The sequence below is a fragment of the Pongo pygmaeus genome, chromosome 10 (genome assembly GCF_028885625.2).
Source record: "Pongo pygmaeus isolate AG05252 chromosome 10, NHGRI_mPonPyg2-v2.0_pri, whole genome shotgun sequence".
Taxonomy (NCBI): domain Eukaryota; kingdom Metazoa; phylum Chordata; class Mammalia; order Primates; family Hominidae; genus Pongo; species Pongo pygmaeus.
Window position 1 is genome coordinate 66,623,975 of NC_072383.2, and position 21,207 is coordinate 66,645,181.

General features: G+C 42.7%; 1 protein-coding gene across 2 annotated transcripts; it reads left to right on the forward strand.

Moving 5' to 3' along the window:
• Window positions 1–392: 392 nt before the first annotated feature.
• Window positions 393–20,756, forward strand: SLC35E3 (solute carrier family 35 member E3). 2 transcript variants are annotated; one of them, XM_054443544.2, is made up of 5 exons: window positions 393–1,118; window positions 2,272–2,382; window positions 6,363–6,521; window positions 13,876–13,958; window positions 14,773–15,823. In XM_054443544.2, exons 1-5 carry the CDS (start codon window positions 717–719, stop codon window positions 14,816–14,818), a joined length of 801 nt encoding a protein of 266 aa, XP_054299519.1. In that variant the 5' UTR covers window positions 393–716; the 3' UTR covers window positions 14,819–15,823. The 2 variants fall into 2 exon arrangements, with proteins under 2 accessions (XP_054299519.1, XP_054299517.1); XM_054443542.2 differs by lacking the exon at window positions 14,773–15,823 and adding an exon at window positions 19,423–20,756 and having other exon boundaries at window positions 469–1,118.
• Window positions 20,757–21,207: the final 451 nt, after the last annotated feature.

Sequence of the window (21,207 nt, forward strand, 5' to 3'; positions counted from 1 at the left end):
CATCTTTAGAGAACACATTTTCTCACTGTTGAGCTAATAATGCTTTGTGAATGTATGATCTAAGGAGAAACCCTTGTAGTTATACCCGATGATGCTGTCTGTTGGAAAGTAAATTCTGAATGTCTTTTTCCAAAAATAAAAACTAAAAACATGCTTTCAATAAGTTCTTTCCCCTCTCTGGCGAGGGCTAAATTTGCTCAGCATTTAATACGTAAAATTGGCTAACAGTGTCTGCACAGCCAGAGAGAAGCTGTCTAGCAAATCGGGTCAATGACACACAGGAAACAAACATCAAGAAAGGGGTCCTAGATTGGTGCAGTCAGGAGGCGTTAGGTGACCAAGGGGTCGTGGACCCAGAGGATAGGACCCAAAGACACAAGCGTCGCGCGCCCAAGGCTCAGCGCGCCTGCGCAGGGTAGCGGCCGTTCAGCCCGCGGCTCGGGGGCGGAAGCACGGGAGCCCCGAGTCACGTGGCTGCGGGCGGAGATGCGCGGGGCGTGGGACGTGCTGCCGTGTCCTAGCTGGCTTGCAGGGCGGCGGCGGGGCGTGTGTCCTCTGTTAAGAGTGCTACTCGCCCGGGGTTGATCTGTGCATGCCACTTCTGGGTCAGACGGTGAGGTCGGCGTCTGCGAGGACGCGGCGTTGGAGGAGAAGCACAGCCGGAGACAAGCCGGGCGCCCCTTTGGAGGCTAGACGGCCCCAGCTTCTCGGGGATCATGGCATTGCTGGTGGACCGAGTGCGGGGCCACGGGCGAATCGTCGCCGGGCTCCTGTTCAACCTGCTGGTGTCCATTTGCATTGTGTTCCTCAACAAATGGATTTATGTGCATCACGGCTTCCCCAACATGAGCCTGACCCTGGTGCACTTCGTGGTCACCTGGCTGGGCTTGTATATCTGCCAGAAGCTGGACATCTTTGCCCCCAAAAGTCTGCCGCCCTCCAGGCTCCTCCTCCTGGCCCTCAGCTTCTGTGGCTTTGTGGTCTTCACTAACCTTTCTCTGCAGAACAACACCATAGGCACCTATCAGCTGGCCAAGGCCATGACCACGCCGGTGATCATAGCCATCCAGACCTTCTGCTACCAGAAAACCTTCTCCACCAGAATCCAGCTCACGCTGGTGAGTAGCTTCAGCTTCCCAAGGCGCCGCTCTCCCGACCCACCTCCTGCTCTGGCCCCGGGAAATTCGAACGCACACTGGTCTTTCCCTTCATCTTGAAATCCACAAATGAGTCATCTGTGGGCATGTGAACTTTTAGGCTTATTTTGGGGAGGGGGAAAAGGCCATCTTGTCAACCCAGAAGAGTGGGCTTGTGTGAGTTTTAGTAGCTGCCATTTGATGGAAATCGTTAAATGCTGTGATCGATAAGAAAAAAAGCTGTATTGGGTGGTACAGTCCAGTGTTATCAGAATATCTGCAAAAGCTCAAACTGAAAAACAGCCTTTCTCCCCCAGGGGAATCAAATCATGTATGATAAAACGTAAAAAGATTTAGCATAAAGTAGGTCTCAAAACGTCTGCAGCACCATACTGCAGAGCTGTCTGCATCTTTAAATAAAAGGAGGTGGACTCAATTTTAGCACTTAGTCACTTATTATATTTAAGGTCTTTTTCTTCTTTTTTTCTTTTTGAGACGGAATTTCACTCTTGTTGCCCAGGCTGGAGTGCAATGGCACGATCTCGGCTCACCGCAACCTCCACCTCCCGGGTTTAAGCGATTCTCCTGCCTCAGCCTCCCGAGTAGCTGGGATTACAGGCATGCGCCACCACGCCCGGCTAATTTTGTATTTTTAGTAGAGACGGGGTTTCTCCATGTTAGTCAGGCTGGTCTCGAACTCTGAGCTCAGGTGATCTGCCCGCGTTGGCCTCCGAAAGCGCTGGGGTTACAGGCGTGAGCCATCGTGCCCGGCCTTATATTTAAGGTCTTTATGCTTTTATTGTTTTATATTTATGCTTATGCTGTTTAGACACTAGTTTGGGGATCCATTAACTCACCTTTGTATTCATGTGGTATTTTCTTGCAAAGTGCAATATATTTACCACAAATTTAAAATGGAATTAAATGTGAATATCAATATAGATTTGTCATATTTCACGTTTAGGAAATAGGATTAACAACCAGTTTTCCCAAGTCAAAAAAGAAAACATTTATACAGGTTCATTGTTTCCCAGTTATGTGTTTATCATTAGCCTTGTAAGACGTTGTGAAAGGAATACTAAATTTTTGTCTCTTGAATTTAATCTGAACAACATTTACCTCTTTTTCGTTACAGATTCCTATAACTTTAGGTGTAATCCTAAATTCTTATTACGATGTGAAGTTTAATTTCCTTGGAATGGTGTTTGCTGCTCTTGGTGTTTTAGTTACATCCCTTTATCAAGTGGTTGGTAATTTTTTTTTCTTTATGTGCCTTTTTAGCAGATTTCATAAATTTTGAAGCTGTATTCCAAGGTTTAGAAAATACAGTATAGAGACAATAGACTGTTGGGAAGAAAGCGTAATTGCATAAGTTGTCTGACTCAAGGTGAAGAGAAGAAAGGAGACAGAGAAACTTGGGTGTGTGATGCTCACCAAATACCTACCTGTTTGTAAGTGTATAATATCCATGCTTAACAGTCTCAGCTTGGGGTGAAGTTATTTTCTGGGAAATCTTTACAAAATACCTAGTAAGACTTTTTACTTCCTAAGTTTGTTATGTTTTCTGTTTACTTTTTACTTTTAACATTGTTGTGAAGGAGTGAGTATACTTCCAGAAATCTGAACAGTAATGAAAAATTTCAGATTTTTAGATGTTTTTGCCTCAAAAATTATACTTCTGTTACAACTTGTTTATTGGCTTTTAATAACTTGTCTAATATAGATTATTATAATATTATTAATATAATAGAGTAATTTATATTAATGAATATTTTTCCATTTGTGCAAGCACAGTGCCTTGCCTATAGCAGATATTCATTAAAAATATGTTCATGGATTCACTTACTTCATTACCATAAAATCCTAACAAGTATGGTTTTTGATTCTTATTTAGTGGAGAAAAAATAACTTGCTGTAGGGGACAGTGAAACGGTATTCTCTCTATACTGAAAACCTTGGTCTGGAAATTCTGGGTGTGCCTGCATGGGGAATCAAAGCCAAAATGTGTAACCAATTTTACTTTTTTCACAAACATCCACTGGTTATTAAACTAAGGCATTCTTGTTCGAAATTTTAGGAGTTCAGTAATAGAGCCCTGGCATCTTAAACATTCTAGGAGTGATCATGTCAGAGACAGTGTTTGAAAATATTCTACAGTGAAATACATTTTCTAGTGGCAGAGAAGCAGTTTAAATAAAAGAAGAGGCTAGTGAACATTCCTATTCATCTTTCTTATTAAATGCACTTGTTTTTGCCGAGTATCGGCAATTTATTAAACAGAGCAAGAAATTGTACTCCTTATACATAATGGATTCAGAGTACTCACCATCTCTGTCACTATGACCATTTTTGTTCACACAAGTCTCAAAATTGCTATAGATTAGAATCAAAGGATTCTATATCCCTAAGGTAGATATTTGAAATGAGATTGACCAAGGAATGATTGTAGATCAATGGACAGTTTCGTATCAGTAAATGGTAAAGGTACTATTACAAAATCGGTACATTCCCAAAACATTCCTATTAAATAAAGTTGTATCTGCCCACAGTATCTTGGGATAATTTCTATGTTGTTTCTCTTATACTGCTGGAGACATTAAAAGGAGTTAAAAGACAAGTGACCAGCTATTAGCTTGAGTTGTAGAAAGATGGTTGACTCATTCATTCATTCAGCAGACATCTTTTCTGCATTATGTTCACCCTTGAGGATACAAAGATGAAAAGCAGCTACAGTCCAGCAGTTTAGAAACACAAGGAGACAGCTGTTCACAGTAGCATATGTACCCCAAGGTAGGAGGAAAATTCTGAGGAACACCAAGGAGGAAGTGGCAGCTCTAAAAGAGGGGCGGTGAGGTAAGACTTTATGGAAAAGTTAACAATTTAAACTGAAGGGCACACAGAAATGAGCTCAGCAGGGAAGGACAGCTGGTCTTTTCCTTGCAGTGCGTGTGAAAGTCTGGAGCATTTTTGGAGAACTTGATTTGTTTGGTGAGGCTAGGCTGTAGGTGCATTGTGAGAAGACAAGGCTGAGGAGTGGGTGAGACCAGATGTCAGGGTCATGAAGCCATGCTAAGGAAGTGTATCTTTATTGAGCACGCACCAGGAGAGAAGTTCAGACAGGGACTGACTTGATCATTCCCCTGTCTTTAGAAAAGTAACTGATGGCAGTGAAGGGTGGGTAAGAGGGAAGGAAGGGTGAAAGGCAGAGCAGTCAGGAACCTACCCGTACTTCACGGGACAGGCAGGAAGGGCCTGAGCTAGGGCAGTGGGAATGGACAGGGAAAGGTTAAAAGGCACTCCAGGGGCGTTTTGGGGAACATAGGAGAACCTGACTGAATGTGAGAGTGAGGAAAGTAAGGCTCTGATCCCTAAGGGAGATTATATCATCAATTATTGGAACCACACAAAAGGAGCCCATTTGTAGAAGAAAGGCACCAGTTGATTTTAAACAAGTTCCTGCAGATTATATAAGTAGAGATGGCCAGGAGACTGTGGCCAATATAAGGTTAAGGATGCTCAAGCGATGAGGGAAGAGCAGTAGATCTCAGCAAATAGTAAAAGACATCAGTCAGAGCGATGAAAGAGGAAGGCTGGCATCTGCCTTAAAAACTCTTAAGTGCAGGAGGCAGTGAGGGAGGAGTACAAACCAGAGGGTAGTTCTTCCAAGCAAAACTTGCAGGTTCTGCAAAGAGGGCTCGCAGGAAGGGCCACAGGGAGTCTGGACATGGCCATGGAGGTCATAGTGCCCTTAGGAGAACATTAGAGGGGTGGCAGCAGGAGCCAGGCTATGCTGCATTGAGGGACAGTGGAGGCCTGAGAGCCCGTGCTGTTCCAGGCAGTCCTGTGGTGAAGACATGCGGCTGCCTGGAGAGGCTGCAAAAGGAAAAGGGGGTGAGCACACACCCTCTGTATCCGTTTTTGCTTGCTGCTGTGCCCCGAGGAGCAGGCAGCAGAAGAATCAGTTCTTTGTCCTTCATATTCACAGAGGACTCTTAGTTAAAGCTGGCAGGAGTATGGTTCAAATTCCCTGCTCTTCTATTTTTGTCTTGATGAATTTCTATAGACTTAGAGTTTATGTAACAAGATACCCAGACCTACAGGAACAAGAAGTATGTAGAAGTCATTCAAAAGCCTAGCTGTTCTTGCCAGATCTGATCCAAACAGTCCTGTTAAAGCTTCTTCAAAGCCTCTTTTTCAGTTATATTTGTGAAGCATTTTGTGGACAAATGGGATTTGAGGTCTTGAGATGTTGTTTCTACTGAATGGTATGGTATTTTAGGGTTAGTGATTATCCAGTGTATCTAGGTGTATTGGTGGGGGATGAGGAATAGTATCCACAGAAAAGTCATCCAGAGAGAGGAAAATTTCTTCTACCATTGATTGGGTTTTCCAAAGCAACTGACAAGACCACATACCTTTTCAAGCCACACACATTGGCAGCCATCTCTAACCTGCCCCCATGCCCCATTGTCATCGTGTCCCCCCAACCTCTGTCTTCGTTTTTTTTTTTTAGACAGAGTCTCGCTCTATCACCGAGGCTGGAGTGCAGTGGCGCGATCTCGGCTCATTGCAACCTCCGCCCCCTTGGTTCAGGTGATTCTCCTACTCAGCCTCCCGAGTAGCTGGGACCACAGGCACGTACCACCACGCCCAGCTAATTGTATTTTTAGTAGAGATAGGGTTTCACCATGTTGGCCAGGCTGGTCTCGAACTCCTGACCTCAGGTTATCTGCCTGCCTTGGCCTCCCAAAGTACTGGGATTACAGGTGTCAGCCACTGCTCCTGGCCCCTGTCTTCCATTTTTAAAATTTTGCCATTTTTAGAAAGAAATGAAGTCCAACACTGCATCTGTATTCCTAATCACCTGAATTTCCATTTCTCCCTTATTTTCCCAAGATCTTTTATCCTTGTAGGCCCTTATATGCATTTATTTTTCCCTATTTACTAGGATCAGGTAGAAGGAAATAGAGGACTTTTCTCCTCCTTCTAAGAATTAAGAAGAAGCTAGATTATCAGAAATTAAATTTATAGAGCTATTTTCATCCATGGTGCTTAAAGGGCATTCATATAGCTTACTGGTCTTTGAACTCTTGTAGAATAATTAGACATTTTATCTTCCCCTAGTCTATACCCCACATTCCCATCTTTGTGACTCTAGTTGTCGCATCTTTGATTATGTGATACTATTTCTTTTGTGCCAGACATGTTTTATCTCCTAATTTTCAGTGGGTAGGAGCCAAACAGCATGAATTACAAGTGAACTCAATGCAGCTGCTGTACTACCAGGCTCCGATGTCATCTGCCATGTTGCTGGTCGCTGTGCCCTTCTTTGAGCCAGTGTTTGGAGAAGGAGGAATATTTGGTCCCTGGTCAGTTTCTGCTTTGGTAAGTTCTAATTGTTTTGATATCTAAGAAACAGTATAATAGTAACTCCTCCATTATTAATGTAATTTTTAGTTTTCAGAGCACTATGTCTGATCCATTCTCACATTTATCGTCATAATCACCATATAAGGAGGTAAGGTAAGGATTCTTTTTCAGATGAAGAAATTGAGGCACACAAAGGTGAAGGGACTTGCCTAGAGTGAGGCAGCTACTCAGTGGCAAAAGCAGAACTACAATTAATGTCTTCCGATGCCTGGTTACTGTTCTGACCATGTCAAGCTAGAGCCCACAAATAATTTGGACATTTAGATTAAGTTAAATTTTTTTACAATGAAAACATAGCTTTATAATCACTATATCGATTTTGAACATACATAAAAATATAAAGAAAGTGAAGGGGCCAGGCACAGTGGCTCACTCCTGTAATCCCAGCACTTTGGGAGGATAAGGTGGGCAGATCATTTGAGCCCAGGAGTTTTAGACCAGCCTGGGCAACATAGGAAGACCTCATCTCTACAAAAAATTTAAAAATGGGCAGGGTGTGGTGGCTCATGCCTGTAATCCTGGGACTTTGGGAGGCTTAGGTGGGTGGATCACTTGAGCTCAGGAGTTAAAGACCAGCCTGGCCAACATGGCGAAACCGTCTCTATTAAAAATACAAAAAAATTAGCTGAGGCTGGGTGCGGTGGCTCATGCCTGTAATCCCAGCACTTTGGGAGACCAAGGCAGGCAAATCACCTGAGGTCAGGAGTTCAAGACCAGCCTGGCCAACATGGCAAAACCCCGTCTCTACTAAAAATACAAAAATTAGCCAGGCGTGGTGGCACACACCTATAATCCCAGCTACTCAAGGAGGCTGAGGCACGAAAATCACTTGAACCCGTGAGGCGGAGGGTGTAGTGAGCTGAGATCACACCTCTGTCTCAAAAAAAAAAAAACAACAACAACAACAGAATTAGCTGGGTGTGATGGCATGCTCCCTGTAATCCCAGCTACTCAAGAAGCTGAGGCACGAGATTTGCTTGAACCTGGGAGGTGGAGGTTGCAATGAGCCAAGATTGTGCCACTGCACTCCAGCCTGGGCCATAGAGCAAGACTCTGTTTCAGAAAAAAAAAAAAAAAAAAAATCAAAAAATTAGCCAGGCATGGTGGCACATGCCTGCAGTCCCAGCTACTTGGGAGGCTGGGGTGGGAGGATCACTTGAGCCCAGGAGGTCAAGGCTGCAGTGAGCCAAGATAGCACCACTGCATTTCAGCCTGGGCAACAGAGTGAGACCCTGTCTCAAAAAAAAAAAAACCAAACCAAAACAACAACAACAAAAGAAAGTGAAGGGCCCCTGGAACCCTATCACACTAAGGTAATTACCTTTACCATTTCGGTGAGGATCATTTCATGGATCTCTTTTTTATAAACACATAGGTACATATGCATGTGTGTATAATTTTAGATATGGAATGATATCATAGATGCTGTTTTTATTGCAGATTCCTCTTCCCCAGCCTTCCTAGCCACACACTCTTCCACATTCCATTACCCCCTAATTCGTGCTCCTTGAAGTCATGTTAACTTTCTAAGTGCTTGTTCTTCCATATTTTTCTCCATGCCGTATATATCCATATAAACACACACACACACACACCAATTAAACATCTATTTCTTTTCTTTTTTTTTTTTTGAGAAGGAGTCTCACTCTGTCGCCCAGGCTGGAGTGCGTGGTGCAATTCTTGGCTCACTGCAAACTCCACCTCCTGGGTTCAAGCGGTTCTCCTGCCTCAGACCCTAGCTGGGACTACAGGCGCACACCACCATGCCCAGCTAATTTTTGTGTTTTTAGTAGAGACGGGGTTTCACCATCTTGGCCAGGATGGTCTCAATCTCTTGACCTCGTGATCCACTCGCCTCGGCCTCCCAAAGTGCTGGGATTACAGGCATGAGCCACCGTGTCCGGCCACATCTGTTTGTTTGACAAAAGTGGAATCCTATTACATATGCTTTTCTGTATCTTGCTTTCCTGACTTAATAATATCTCCTAAAAATCTCTCCAAAGCATTCTTTTCAGGGTCTGTTTTGTTGTTATTTTGTTTTGTTTTGTTTTGAGACAGAGTCTCACTGTCACCCAGGCTGTAGTGCAGTGGCGTGATCTCTGTTCACTGCAACCTCCACCTCCTGGGTTCAAGTGATTCTTGTGCCTCAGCCTCCCGAGTAGCTGGAATTACAGGTGTGCGCCACCACGCCTGGCTAATTTTTTTGTATTTTTGGTAGAGACGGGGTTTCACCATGTTGGCCAGGCTGGTCTTGACCTCCTGACCTCAAGTGATCCACCCACCTCGGCCTCCCAAAGTGCTGGGATTACAGGCGTGAGCCGCCACGCCCAGCCAGTGTCTATGTAATAGCCCCTCTGCATATTCACTTTTTTCCCAGTTCTTTACCACTACGAACAATATTGTGATAAACATCCTTGTACATCATGTGTTCTCATGTACTGATAACTTTTTTTCCTATGGAAATGAGTCCCAGGAGTGGAATTGGCAAATTAAGGGCATACGTATTTTGGGGACTTTTATTTTTTAGAGACAGGGTCTGGCTATGTTGCCCAGGCTGGCCTCAAGCTCCTGAGCTCAAGTGATCCCCCCAACCTCAGCCTCCCAAGCAGCTGGGACTAATGCTTTGGGGACATTTTAAGTTAGAATGTATAATCCTCCTATGTCTTAGTCAGTTCAGGCTGCTATAACAAAACTACAATGGACTGGGTGGCTTAAACAACAAATAACTCATTTCTCACAGTTCTGAAGTCTGGAAGTCTGAGATCAGGCTGCCGGTATGGTTGGGTTCTTGGTGAAGGCTCTTTTCCTGCTTTATAGATGGCAGTCTTTTTGCCATATCCTCATCTGACAACAAGGAAGAGGAGAAGCAAGCTCTCTTGTATCTCTTCTTATCATAGGGACTAATCCCATTCATGAAGGCTCTACCCTTATGCCATAGTCACCTCCCAAAGGCCCCACCACCCAATACCATCACCTTGTGGGTGAGGATTTCAACATAGAAATTTTGGGGGGACACAAACATTCAGTCCATAACACCTTACTTATCAGGAATTCCTGCTTCCCACAAGAGTTCCCACAACTCTTGGAACACAGTCAGTGGGAATATCTTTTTTGTTGGTCGCATGAATTTGTCAAGCACCTATATAGCCCTTAGTCTGTTCCCAGCACTATTCAAAGCACTACGTAAATATTAACTTATTTAATCTTCATAACTTTATTAGGTTGATGCTATACTATTTGTATTAGTCCATTTTATGATGTTATAAAAGAATACCTGAGACTGAGTAATTTATAAAGAAAAGAGGTTTATTTTGACTTACGGTTCTGCAGACAGTACAAGAAGCATTAGTGCTGGCATCTACTTCTAGTGAGAGCCTCAGGAAGCTTACAGTCATGGTGGAAGGTGAAGGGGGAGCAGGCATGTCACATGGCGAGACAGGGAGCAAGAGAGAGAGGGGAGGAAATGCCAGTCTCTTTTAAACAGCTAGCTCTCATGAGAACTAATAGAGCAAGAACTCACCCATTACCCTGGGGAGGGCACCAAGCCATTCATGAGGGATCCAGCCCCATAACCCACACACCTTCTACTAGGCCACACTTCCAACATTGGTGATCAAATTTCAGCATGACAGTTGGAGGGAACAAACATCCAAACTATATTACCATTGTTATTATTTTTACTGATAAGGAAACCGAGAGATAGAGAGTTAGTAACTGGCTTGCAATCCCACAGCTAATAAGCAGAGCCACAATTTGGATACATGCCTTCTGGGTCCAAAGTCTGTGTTCTCCAGTGCTCCGCTCTGCTTCCCCTAAGTAGACCAGTAGTTGTTTCAAATTTATATATTTTACCATATACACTTTTTTTCTAAAGTAGAGGTCATTGGACCATCTATCAGATAATATTTCCACTTTGCAAAAGTCCTAGCCATCCTGGTTATCTGGTTTCAAACCATTGCAGCCTAGAGACCTTATACTACAAGGAGAGAGGATTTTTTTGGTAGCCTTCTAACAGGTTTTAAAATGAGGACAGCAGCAGAAAAGCCATTAAAAAAAAAAAAAAAAAGGCAAAGAAACCAAGACCACAGCAGGCTGAGGCCATTTAGTGTGAGGGAAAGTCATCTTCATTCCTTAATGTCCCTAGGAGGCATCCTTGACTCAAAGTAGAGCATTGTGTCAACTGCCTTTTTTTTTTTTCCATATGAAGCCAGCATTACCCTAATACCAAAACCAGGAAAGGACACAACCAAAAAAGAAAACTAAAGACCAATATCCTTGATGAACATAGATGCTAAAATCCCTAAGAAAATACTAGCTAACTGAATCCAACGATGTATCAAAAAGATAATCCACCATGATCAAGTGGGTTTCATACCAGGGATGTGGGGATGGTTTAACATACAAAAGTCAATAAATGTGATAAACTATGTAAACAGAATTAAAAACAAAAATCACATGGCGCGGTGGCTCCTGTAATCCCTGTAATCCCAGCACTTTGGGAGGCCGAGGCGGGCGGATCACAAGGTCAGGAGATCGAGACTAGCCGAGACCATCCTGGCTAACACGGTGAAACCCTGTCTCTACTAAAAATACAAAAACAAAATTAGCTGGGCATGGTGATGGGCGCCTGTAGTCCCAGCTACTCGGGAGGCTGAGGCGGGAGAATGGCGTGAACCCACGAGGCGGAGCTTGCAGTGAGCCGAGATCGTGCCACTGCACTCCAGCCTGGGCGACAGAGCGAGACTCCAAATAAATAAATAAATAATCGCATGATCATCTCAATAGATGCAGAAAGAGCATTTGACAAAATTCAGCATCGCTTTATGATTAAAACCCTCAGCAAAATCGGCATACAAAGGACATACCTTAATTTAATAAGAGCCGTCTATGACAAACCCTCAGCCAACATAATACTGAATGGGGGAAAGTTGAAAGCATTCCCTCAGAACTGGAACAAGACAAGGATGCCCACTCTTACCACTCCTCTTCAACATGGAACTAACTTCTTTATATTCTTCAAAGTCCGTAACAAAGACCCTAACAAAGTAGAGTAATTGTGTTTTTAATGATGTGCCAAGTATCAAGACATAGGTACGTAGCATTCTGTGAACTCAATAAAATTAGCAATGATATATTTGAGATATATTTCTAGAAACTCAAAATCTCTAAGCAAATTTCTCTATGTTGGCTATTTAATAGACCTCACTATTGTAAATTAAATGAGGTATTACTGTATTTACCTAAGTAGGATACAAATCTAATTCCTCTGGCCTTTTTAAGACTGCACTGATTTTAAAACTGATAAAACTTACATGGGGCTGGGCACAGTGGCTCATGCCTATAATCCCAACACTTTGGGAGGCCAAGGTGGGAGGATCACTTGAGCCCAGGTGTTTGAGAACAGCCTGGGCAACATGGTAAAAGCCTGTCTTTACAAAAAAATAAAACAAAATAACAAAACCCCACACAGGACAAAAAGCATCTTCAAATATGACATGTTTTCTTTGGAACTTAAACTTCTTAATAGTTTAGATCATGAATATTATTTTATCTAAACTCAGAAACAAAATGATTCTATAACTTTTTGGATAAAATTATGGGATAGATTTGAACAGAACTTTGTATGTGTATATAGTGGTCCAACCCATTTGTCCCCCTGTGCCCAGCCAAGTTATCTATAAAAAGGAATAATATTTTTACAACTACTTTGTGGATGTATGTGAAAATTAAATGAGTGAATACATGTAAAACAGAACAATTATTGGTGCATAATAAGTGTTATGTAAGTGTAAGCTGTGATCATCATGACTTTTATTATGTCCTCAAGTAGTTTCTAAGCTCTTTGAGGGCAGGAACTTTGTACATATTGCGTTCCTCACAAGGCCTGGCCTAACTTTGTAGATATCCAATGAATGCTTATTGAGTTAAATAAGAATAAAAGTGAGGCCAGGTGCAGTGGCTCAGGCCTGTAATCCCAGCACTTTGGGAGGCCAAAGGGTGCAGATCACCTGAGGTCAGGAGTTCGAGACCAGCCTGGCCAACATGGTGAAACCCCATCTCTACCAAAAAATACAAAAAAAATTAGCTGGGTGTGGTGGCATGGGCCTGTAATCCCAGCTATTGGGGAGGCTGAGGCAGAAGAATCACTTGAACCTGGGAGGCAGAGGTTGCAGTGAGTCGAGATTGCGTCACTGCACTCCAGACTAGGCGACAGAGTGAGACTCCGTCTCAAAAAAAAAAAAAAAAAAAGAATAAGAATGAGCAATTTAATAGAAAAATATCTTGGCCAGGCGCAGTGGCTCACGCCTGTAATCCCAGCACTTTGGGAGTCCGAGGTGGGTGGATCACGAGGTCAGGAGTTCAAGACCAGCCTGGCCAAGATGGTGAAACCCATCTCTACTAAAAATACAAAAAATTAGCCGGGCGCGGTGGCAGGCACCTGTAGTCCCAGCTACACAGGAGGCTGAGGAAGGAGAATCATTTGAATCTGGAGGGTGGAGGTTGCAGTGAGCCAAGATCATGTCACTGCACTCCAGCCTGGGTGACAGAGTGAAACTCCGTCTCAAAAAAAAAAAAAAAAAGAAAAGAAAAGAAAAAGATCTCGAAGGATGTATGCCAAGATGTTAATGTGTGGGTGGTTGGGATTGTAAGAATTCCTTGTATTCTTTTTGCTTTTCTTTATTGTCTGATTTACAATAATAATAATGCATATGTATACTTTTTCTTTAGATTAATAAGAAAAATGAACCTGGAAATTCACAATCACAGAAAGGATGTTATTGCAGTATTTTTTTGTTGATTCTTGTGGAAAAAATTACGTTTTTTCTAAACCCTGTTCATTCTGCTTTTTTACTTGCAATTCTTACTGTCTCCCAAATTCTCTTTCTTTTTTTTTTTTTTTTTTTTTTTTTTGAGATGGAGTCTCACTCTGTCGCCCAGGCTGGAGTGCAGTGGCGCGCTCTTGGCTCACTGCAAGCTCCGCCTTCCGGGTTCATGCCATTCTCCTGCCTCAGCCTCCCAAGTAGCTGGGACTACAGGCACCCGCTACTGTGCCCAGCTAATTATTTGTATTTTTAGTAGAGACGGGGTTTCACCATGGTCTCGATCTCCTGACCTCATGATCCGCCCGCCTTGTCCTCCCAAAGTGCTGGGATTACAGGCGTGAGCCACCACGCCCAGCCCTCTCTTTCTAATCTTATTTATTAATGGTTGATATTTGAATTTTTTAAAATGCTGAATGAAATGTATCTTTGCTTGATTATTATGATTGCAGTGCTTTGCATTAATGGTTCTTTTGGTTTATTTGTAGCTTATGGTGCTGCTATCTGGAGTAATAGCTTTCATGGTGAACTTATCAATTTATTGGATCATTGGGAACACTTCACCTGTCACGTATCCTTTTCATATAACTTACAAATGCATCATCTTTTATATTTTCCAAAACTTTTACATTCATTACCTTATTTGAATCTCACACTAACTATTGCATGGCCTAAATTGAGTAGAGAGAGTTATTTTTAGCCTTTTACTGTATCTTTACACACTAAAGGATTTTAAAGAAATATGAACTGAAGGGGCGAGTGTGGTGGCTCACACCTGTAATCCCAACACTTCAGGAGGCCAAGGCAGGTGGATCGCTTAAGGCCAGGAGTTCAAGACCAGCCTGGATAACATGGTGAAACCCCGTCTCTACAAAAAATATATAAATTAGCTGGGTAAGGTGGTGCACGCCTGTAATCCCAGCTACTCAGGAGGCTGAGGTGCAAGAATTGCTTGAACTGGGGAGTTGGAGGTTATAGTGAGCCAAGATTGTGCCACTGTACTCCAGCCTGGGCAACAGAGCAAGACTCTGTCTTAAAAAAAAAAAAAAAAAAAAAGAAAGAAAGAAATATGAACTGAGGAAGTGGGTTAGCTTTTTGTGTCATGAATGTTTCTGAATTTTCTTATGTAATAGTTGACCTTTTCCCTTACAAAAATTAACTCAGAGTACCGTTTCTTACAGACAGTGAGATTAAGTATTTTTTGAATGAATAGTGAGGTGGAGGTTTGGATTTTCAAACAGTTTTCAGGTATTTATAGTAACAAAGTAGAGGAATGGTTAACAAATAACAAAAGATAATTTCAGGCCACTGGCATCTGGCTATGGAGTATGTGTTTGTACTTATTTGGATATGGGTGTGCCTGTTTTTCTCAATATTATTTCAAGTCAAGAAATGAAGTCATTGGCCGGATGCCACAGCTCACGCCTGTAATTCCAACACTGTGGGAGGCCGAGGCAGGAGGATCGCTTGAGCCCAGGAGTTCAAGACCAGCCTGGGCAACATAGGGAGACCCTATCTCTACCAAAAAAAAAAAGAAAAAATAGAAATGAAGTTATATGTTAAAGGTCAAATTCAACTGTCCATTTATACCATTCTGCTTGTCATCCTGTTTCTCTTCACATTTCACTCTGCCCCCACCCTTAGGCAAATGCAACGAATGAATTTCCCCAGGAAGTAAACAAGTAGGATATTTGCCAACTGTCAATAAAAAACAACAACGATAAGTTTTTTAGAAAACCAATACTTAACAAATATTTATTTTGTGTCAGACACTGTTAGAAACATTTTGTATGTATTAGTCCATTTAATTCTCACAGCAGCTCTGTGACGTAAAGTCTGTCATTTTAGTTTATAGAAAAAATAGAGGCACAGAGAGGTTAACCAACTCACTTAAGGCACAAAGCTGACAAATGGGATGTCCAGATTTGAACCCATGCAGTCTAGTCCCCAAATTTGTACATCATACTACCCAATCAAGGCATCCAAATATGTGCTCTGATTTAAAACATTAATTTATTCAATAAGTATTTATTGAATACCCACTAAACCATTCCTTGATATAAAAATATTTATATACTGAACATCTACTATGTGCCAGGCACCGGGGATACAGTAATGAACCACATAGACAAAAGTCTTTGCTCTCACAGGCTTGAATTCTGGTGAGGAAGACTAGAAATAGAAAACAATTAAATATTTATATACAGTGTTGGATAGTGTTAACTGCCAAGGAGTAAAAATAAAGCAGGGAAGAGAATGTGAAATGTCATAGACAGCATTGAAGTTCTAGGCAGGGCTAGTTAGGAAGGCCTCAGTGGGAAGACAACATTTGAGTAAAGACCTGAAGGAAATGCGGTTGCTCCATGCAGATCAGGAGGAAAGAACATTCCAGGAAGAGGCAAGAGCAGGTGCGAGGCCCTAAAAAAAACAAGGAAGCCTGTGTGGTTGGAGCAGGTTGAGCAAAGGAGGGAATGTGGTGGACTGAGAAGTAACACAGAACTGAATTGAGTAGGGTGTTTACGTAAGGACTGTTAAACTGAGTAAGATGGGAAGCCATTAGCATTTTGAGCAGAGAAATAACATGATTTTACATACGTTCTAATAGAAGCACTCAGTGGGCTGGGCGCAATGGCTCACACCTGTCATTCCAACACTTTGGAAGGCCAAGACAGGAGGATCCCTTGAGCCCAGGAGTTCGAGACCAGTCTGGGCAACATAGTAAGACCCTGTCTCTACAAAAAGTTTTTTAAAATAAAATAAATCATAGAATCACTCAGAGCTCCTGTGTTGAGAATAGACTTAAGAAGGATTTCTCAACCTCTGGGCTGTTGACTTTTTTGGCTGGACGGTTGTTAGTGCAGGTTGTTAGTGCATCCCTGTAGGATGTTTTCAGCAGGCCTGGGCTCTACCACCAGATGCCAGTAGCATACATACCCTTTGCCCAATTGTGACAACCAAAAATGCCTCCAAAGATTGCCCACAAAGCAGAATCACCCATGGTTGAGAACTACTGGACTGAAAGAGGCACAGGAAACTCAGGAGACTGCTACGATATTCTAATTTAGAAGTAATAGTGGCTACCAGTATAATAGCAGTGGATATAGTGAGAAGTGATTGGATTCTGGATATATTTCTAAGAAGAGCCAACAGGTTTTGCTGCCTAGTTGGATGTGGAAAAAGAGAAAACAAGGCTGATTTACATGGTTTTTGACCTGAGCACCTGGTAGAATGGAGGTGCCATCAACTAAGATAGCATAGCCAGAAGGAGGTTTGGGGCTGGTGAGGAAGATCAGGTGCTCAGTTTGGGGAGTATTTTTTTGTTGTTTTTGAGACAGGGTCTTGCTCTGTCACCCAGGCTGGAGTGAAGTGGTGCGATCATGGTTCACTGCAACCTTGAACTGTTGGGCTCAAGCGTTCTTCCCACCTCAGCCTTCCAAAGTGCTGGGATTACAGGTGTGAGCCACTGCGCACAGCCAGGTGCTCAGTTTTGGATAAACAAGTCTGAGGGTTCAAAGGTGACGTCTCAGTAGGAGGCATCACAGGGAGTCAGCAGTATGAAGCTGTGGTTTAAAGTGGTGAGACTAGTTGAGATTACCAAGCAGACAAGTAGAAGAAAATAAGTCCAAAGATTGAGTGTTGGGTTTGAGTCCAGTATTTGGAATTCGGAGAGATGAGAGAAACTAGGTGGAGGATGAGAAGGAGCAGTCAGAGGTGGAAGGAAGGAGGAGAGTGGCACAGAACCAGAGTAAGGAGGAGGAGGCAGGGTCAGTGTCTGTGTCAGATGCCGCTGGCAGGCCAAGTTCAAGGAGACTGGTCAGCATTGAGGGACTGAGTTAGGTGGAGGGCACTGGGTTTGACCAGAACATTCTGAGGGTTGGGGTGACAGCCTGCCTGGAGTGAAGTGCAGAACTGGAAATACCACATGTAGACTGCTCTTTTGTTGTTGCTTTTACAAAAGGATTCATAAATAGTTTCTTTAAATTTGACTTCCTTGTAGTATAAATGTACTTAAAAGAGAAGCTGAGGAATAAAGAAATTTAAAGTGTTAGAGCCAGTGCACATGAAGATAGCTTATAATTGAAAATAAAACATATTATGACTATTGCCAGCAACCTTGGGAAGATCCTCTGTGTCTCAAGAAGTCACCTTCATGGGATCAAGCCACCACATGCACCTGGTGACACGGCCTGTGCTCTCCTGAGGCACTGCTGCTGCCCAGCGGGAACCTCCAGGCTGCTTAGGTGGGCTTGGAGGTCAGACAGGTCCAGGTGTGAACACCGAGCTCTGCCACTCCCTGTGGGCCTGACTAGTGTGGGAACTCTCAGGGTCTCACTCTGATCACTTATGAAATGCATGAAGTGGAGGAAGTACGATCTATGATGTTGGGTGGTTGTATTTGAGAGAATGTGTCAAGCACCAAGCAGGTGTTTATGATACATAAGTACTGCTGTTGGTAATGTTATTATAGCTAGCACATATGGTGCTTACTATATGCTAGAAGCTTTGTGTATATTAACTTACTTAATCCTTACAATAACCCTGGGAGGTATTATTTTGTTCCCCTTTTATACAGTGAGGAAACTAAGGCATAGAGTGGTGGCTGTTTCTAGTGTTGTAATTAGGAAAAGCACATAGGCACACATCGTACATCTGAAGAACAAGAAAGTACTCATTTATATAGAAAAAATAATTATATTTAAATATAAGTAATTGTGTGTGTGTGTGTGTGTGTGTGTGTCTGTGTGATGGAGTTTCGCTCTTGTTGCCCAGGCTGGAGTGCAATGGTGTGATCTCAGCTCACTGCAACCTCCGCCTCCTGGGTTCAAGTGATTCTCCTGCCTCAGCCTCCTAAGTAGCTGGGATTACAGGCGTGCACCACCACACCCGGCTAATTTTGTATTATTAGTAGAGACGGGGTTTCTCCATGTTAGTCAGGCTGGTCTCGAACTCCTGACCTCAGGTTATCCGCATGCCTTGGCCTCCCAAAGTGCTGGGATTAGGATTAGAGGCGTGAGCCACCATACCTGGCCACAAGTAATTTTTAAATGGTGTGTGTGTGTGTGTTTAGTTTGCTTTTTAAATGAACAATGATTTGGAACCTTAATCCAGGGGCATGTTACTGGCAGTATTTTGGATTAGAACATGTGCTTTGGAGTTAAATAGACCCATTTATGTTTGGACTCCAACTCTGCTACTTAATAGCTCTGTAATCTGGGGCATGTTAACTTAAAATCTCTGAGCCTCTACAACCGTAAATAGGAAGAGTGAGCCTGCAGTGAAGGTAAACGTGATGCCTAACTTCGACGATTTCATGTAAATCGCCCAGCATGGTATTTGGTATATAGTTGGTGCTCAATATTACTCCCTCTCCCTCTCCCCCTTTTCCCTCCTAAACTCGTTAGCTATTTGGTACCTTATAAATCTCACTTCATTTCCCAAGGAAACACCACTGTAAAACATAATTATAAATTGCTGTACAAAATACCTTCCCTGGACCTTGTTTGAATGTCTTTCCTTTTATATTGTATCCCTTTTCTTTTTCGGAGGTCAGTAGGAATGGTTGAGGCAGTCTTGTGTCTCTGATTAATCAATCGCTAAAACCTACCTGAAGAAACTAAGAAGTTCCCATTATTTCCTTTTTTAGACAGTCTTGTTCTGTCACCTGGACTAGAGTGCAGTTGTGCATTCTTGGCTCACTGCAACCTCCACCTCCTGGGTTTAAGCGATTCTCGTGCCTCAGGCTCCCGAGTAGCTGGGATTGAAGGCGTGCGCCACCACGCCCAGCTAATTTTTGTATTTTTTGTAGAGACAGGGTTTCACCATGATGGCCAGGCTGGTCTCAAATTCCCAGCCTCAAGTGATCCACCACCTCAGCTTCCCAAAGTGCTGGGATTACAGGCATGATCCACCGCGCCTGGTCCCATTGTTCTTTACGTGGGATGGGCTGCTTTTGGGTTGTTTTATGCAGTGTGAGTGTGTGTGTAAATATAACATCTATCTTGTTATTCCTTTTTATCCTTATCCAAAAACCTCAGCTATAACATGTTCGGACACTTCAAGTTCTGCATTACTTTATTTGGAGGATACATTTTATTTAAGGATCCACTGTCCATTAATCAGGCCCTTGGCATTTTTTGTACATTATTTGGCATTCTCGCCTATACCCACTTTAAGCTCAGTGAACAGGAAGGAAGTAAGAGTAAACTGGCACAACGCCCTTAATTGGGTTTTTGTGGAGAAAAGAATGTTGTCCCAAGAAGATAAAAAATATTGTTAAGTGTGCAAGTTATTAAAAAAAAAAAAAAAATTGGGCCAGGCATGGTGGCTCACGCCTGTAATCCCAGCACTTTGGGAGGCCAAGGCCAGCGGATCACCTGAGGTCGGGAGTTCGAGACCAGCCTGACCAACATGGAGAAACCCCGTCTCAACTAATAATACAAAATTAACCAGGCGTGGTGGTGCATGCCTGTAATCCCAGCTACTCAGGAGGCTGAGGCAGGAGAATCGCTTGAACCTGGGAGGCGGAGGTTGCAGTGAGCTGAGATCGTACCATTGCACTCCAGCCTGGGCAACAAGAGTGAAGCTCCATTTCAAAAAAAAGAAAATTGGTGACTGATTCAATGATGGAATGATTTGTCGGAATTAACACAAAGGAAATTTTATTCATATAATGACTTTTTTTTAAGAGTCTCTTTATTAAAAAAACTTAATTCTCTAAAACCAAAATGGTTCATGCTTCTTTTTAAAAATGATTGTATAAAATGTATGGGATGGTTAGCCTGGTGTGGCGGTGCACACCTGTAATCCCAGCTACTCGGGAGGCTGAGACATGAGAATCACTTGAGCCTGGGAGGCGGAGGTTGCAATGAGCCAAGATCGCACCACTGCACTCCAGCCTGGGCGACAGAGCAAGACTCTGTCTCTCTCTCTCTCTCCATATATATATATGTGTGTGTGTGTGTGTGTATACATAAATATATACACATATATACACACACACATATACATGTGTATATATATACCATCCCATATATATGTGGGAGATATATATATATGGATATATATATGGGATGGTTTGGTTGGTCCCAGCAAAGTACATGAAAATTAAAGTTCTGTGATAATGACAAAGGAATTGCTGTTGTTGTACTGCAAATGTGCTGTGGCTTCTCAGTGTTCATACTCTTCTAAGGAAGGACACACAGTAGCTCTCTGCTTGCTGATAGATGGTTTCCCAGTGTGAGATTTGTTATTTTGATAAGAGTATTCAAATCAGAATTTAAATCTAGTGTTTCTATTTTAGTTTAGCTTCCTGATTTATATAAATGAAATCTCATTTATAACGTATAATAAAGATGACTGTAAGACAAAATCCAATTCTAAAAGTATGATTTTTTTCTAGTAGAAAATTGATGTAAGAAATCATACATTATTCATACATTTATAGGTCATCTCTTTGAGTTTTCAGTGAACTACAGAAACTATATGGAGTTAAAAAACAAAATGGCAGCCAATCTCGGTGGCTCACACCTGCAATCCCAGCACTTTGGAAGGTTGAGGTGCACAGATCACCTGAGGTTGGGAGTTCAAGACCAGTCTGACCAACATGGAGAAACCCCGTCTCTACTAAAAATACAAAATTAGCCAGGCATGGTGGCACATGCCTGTAATCCCAGCTACTCAGGAGGCTGAGGTAGGAGAATCGCTTGAACCCAGGAGGCAGAGGTTGCGGTGAGCCGAGCTCATGCCATTGCTCTCCAGCCTAGGCAACAAGAGTGAAACTCCATCTCAAAAAAAAAAAAGCCCTACGTTTAAATGGCTCA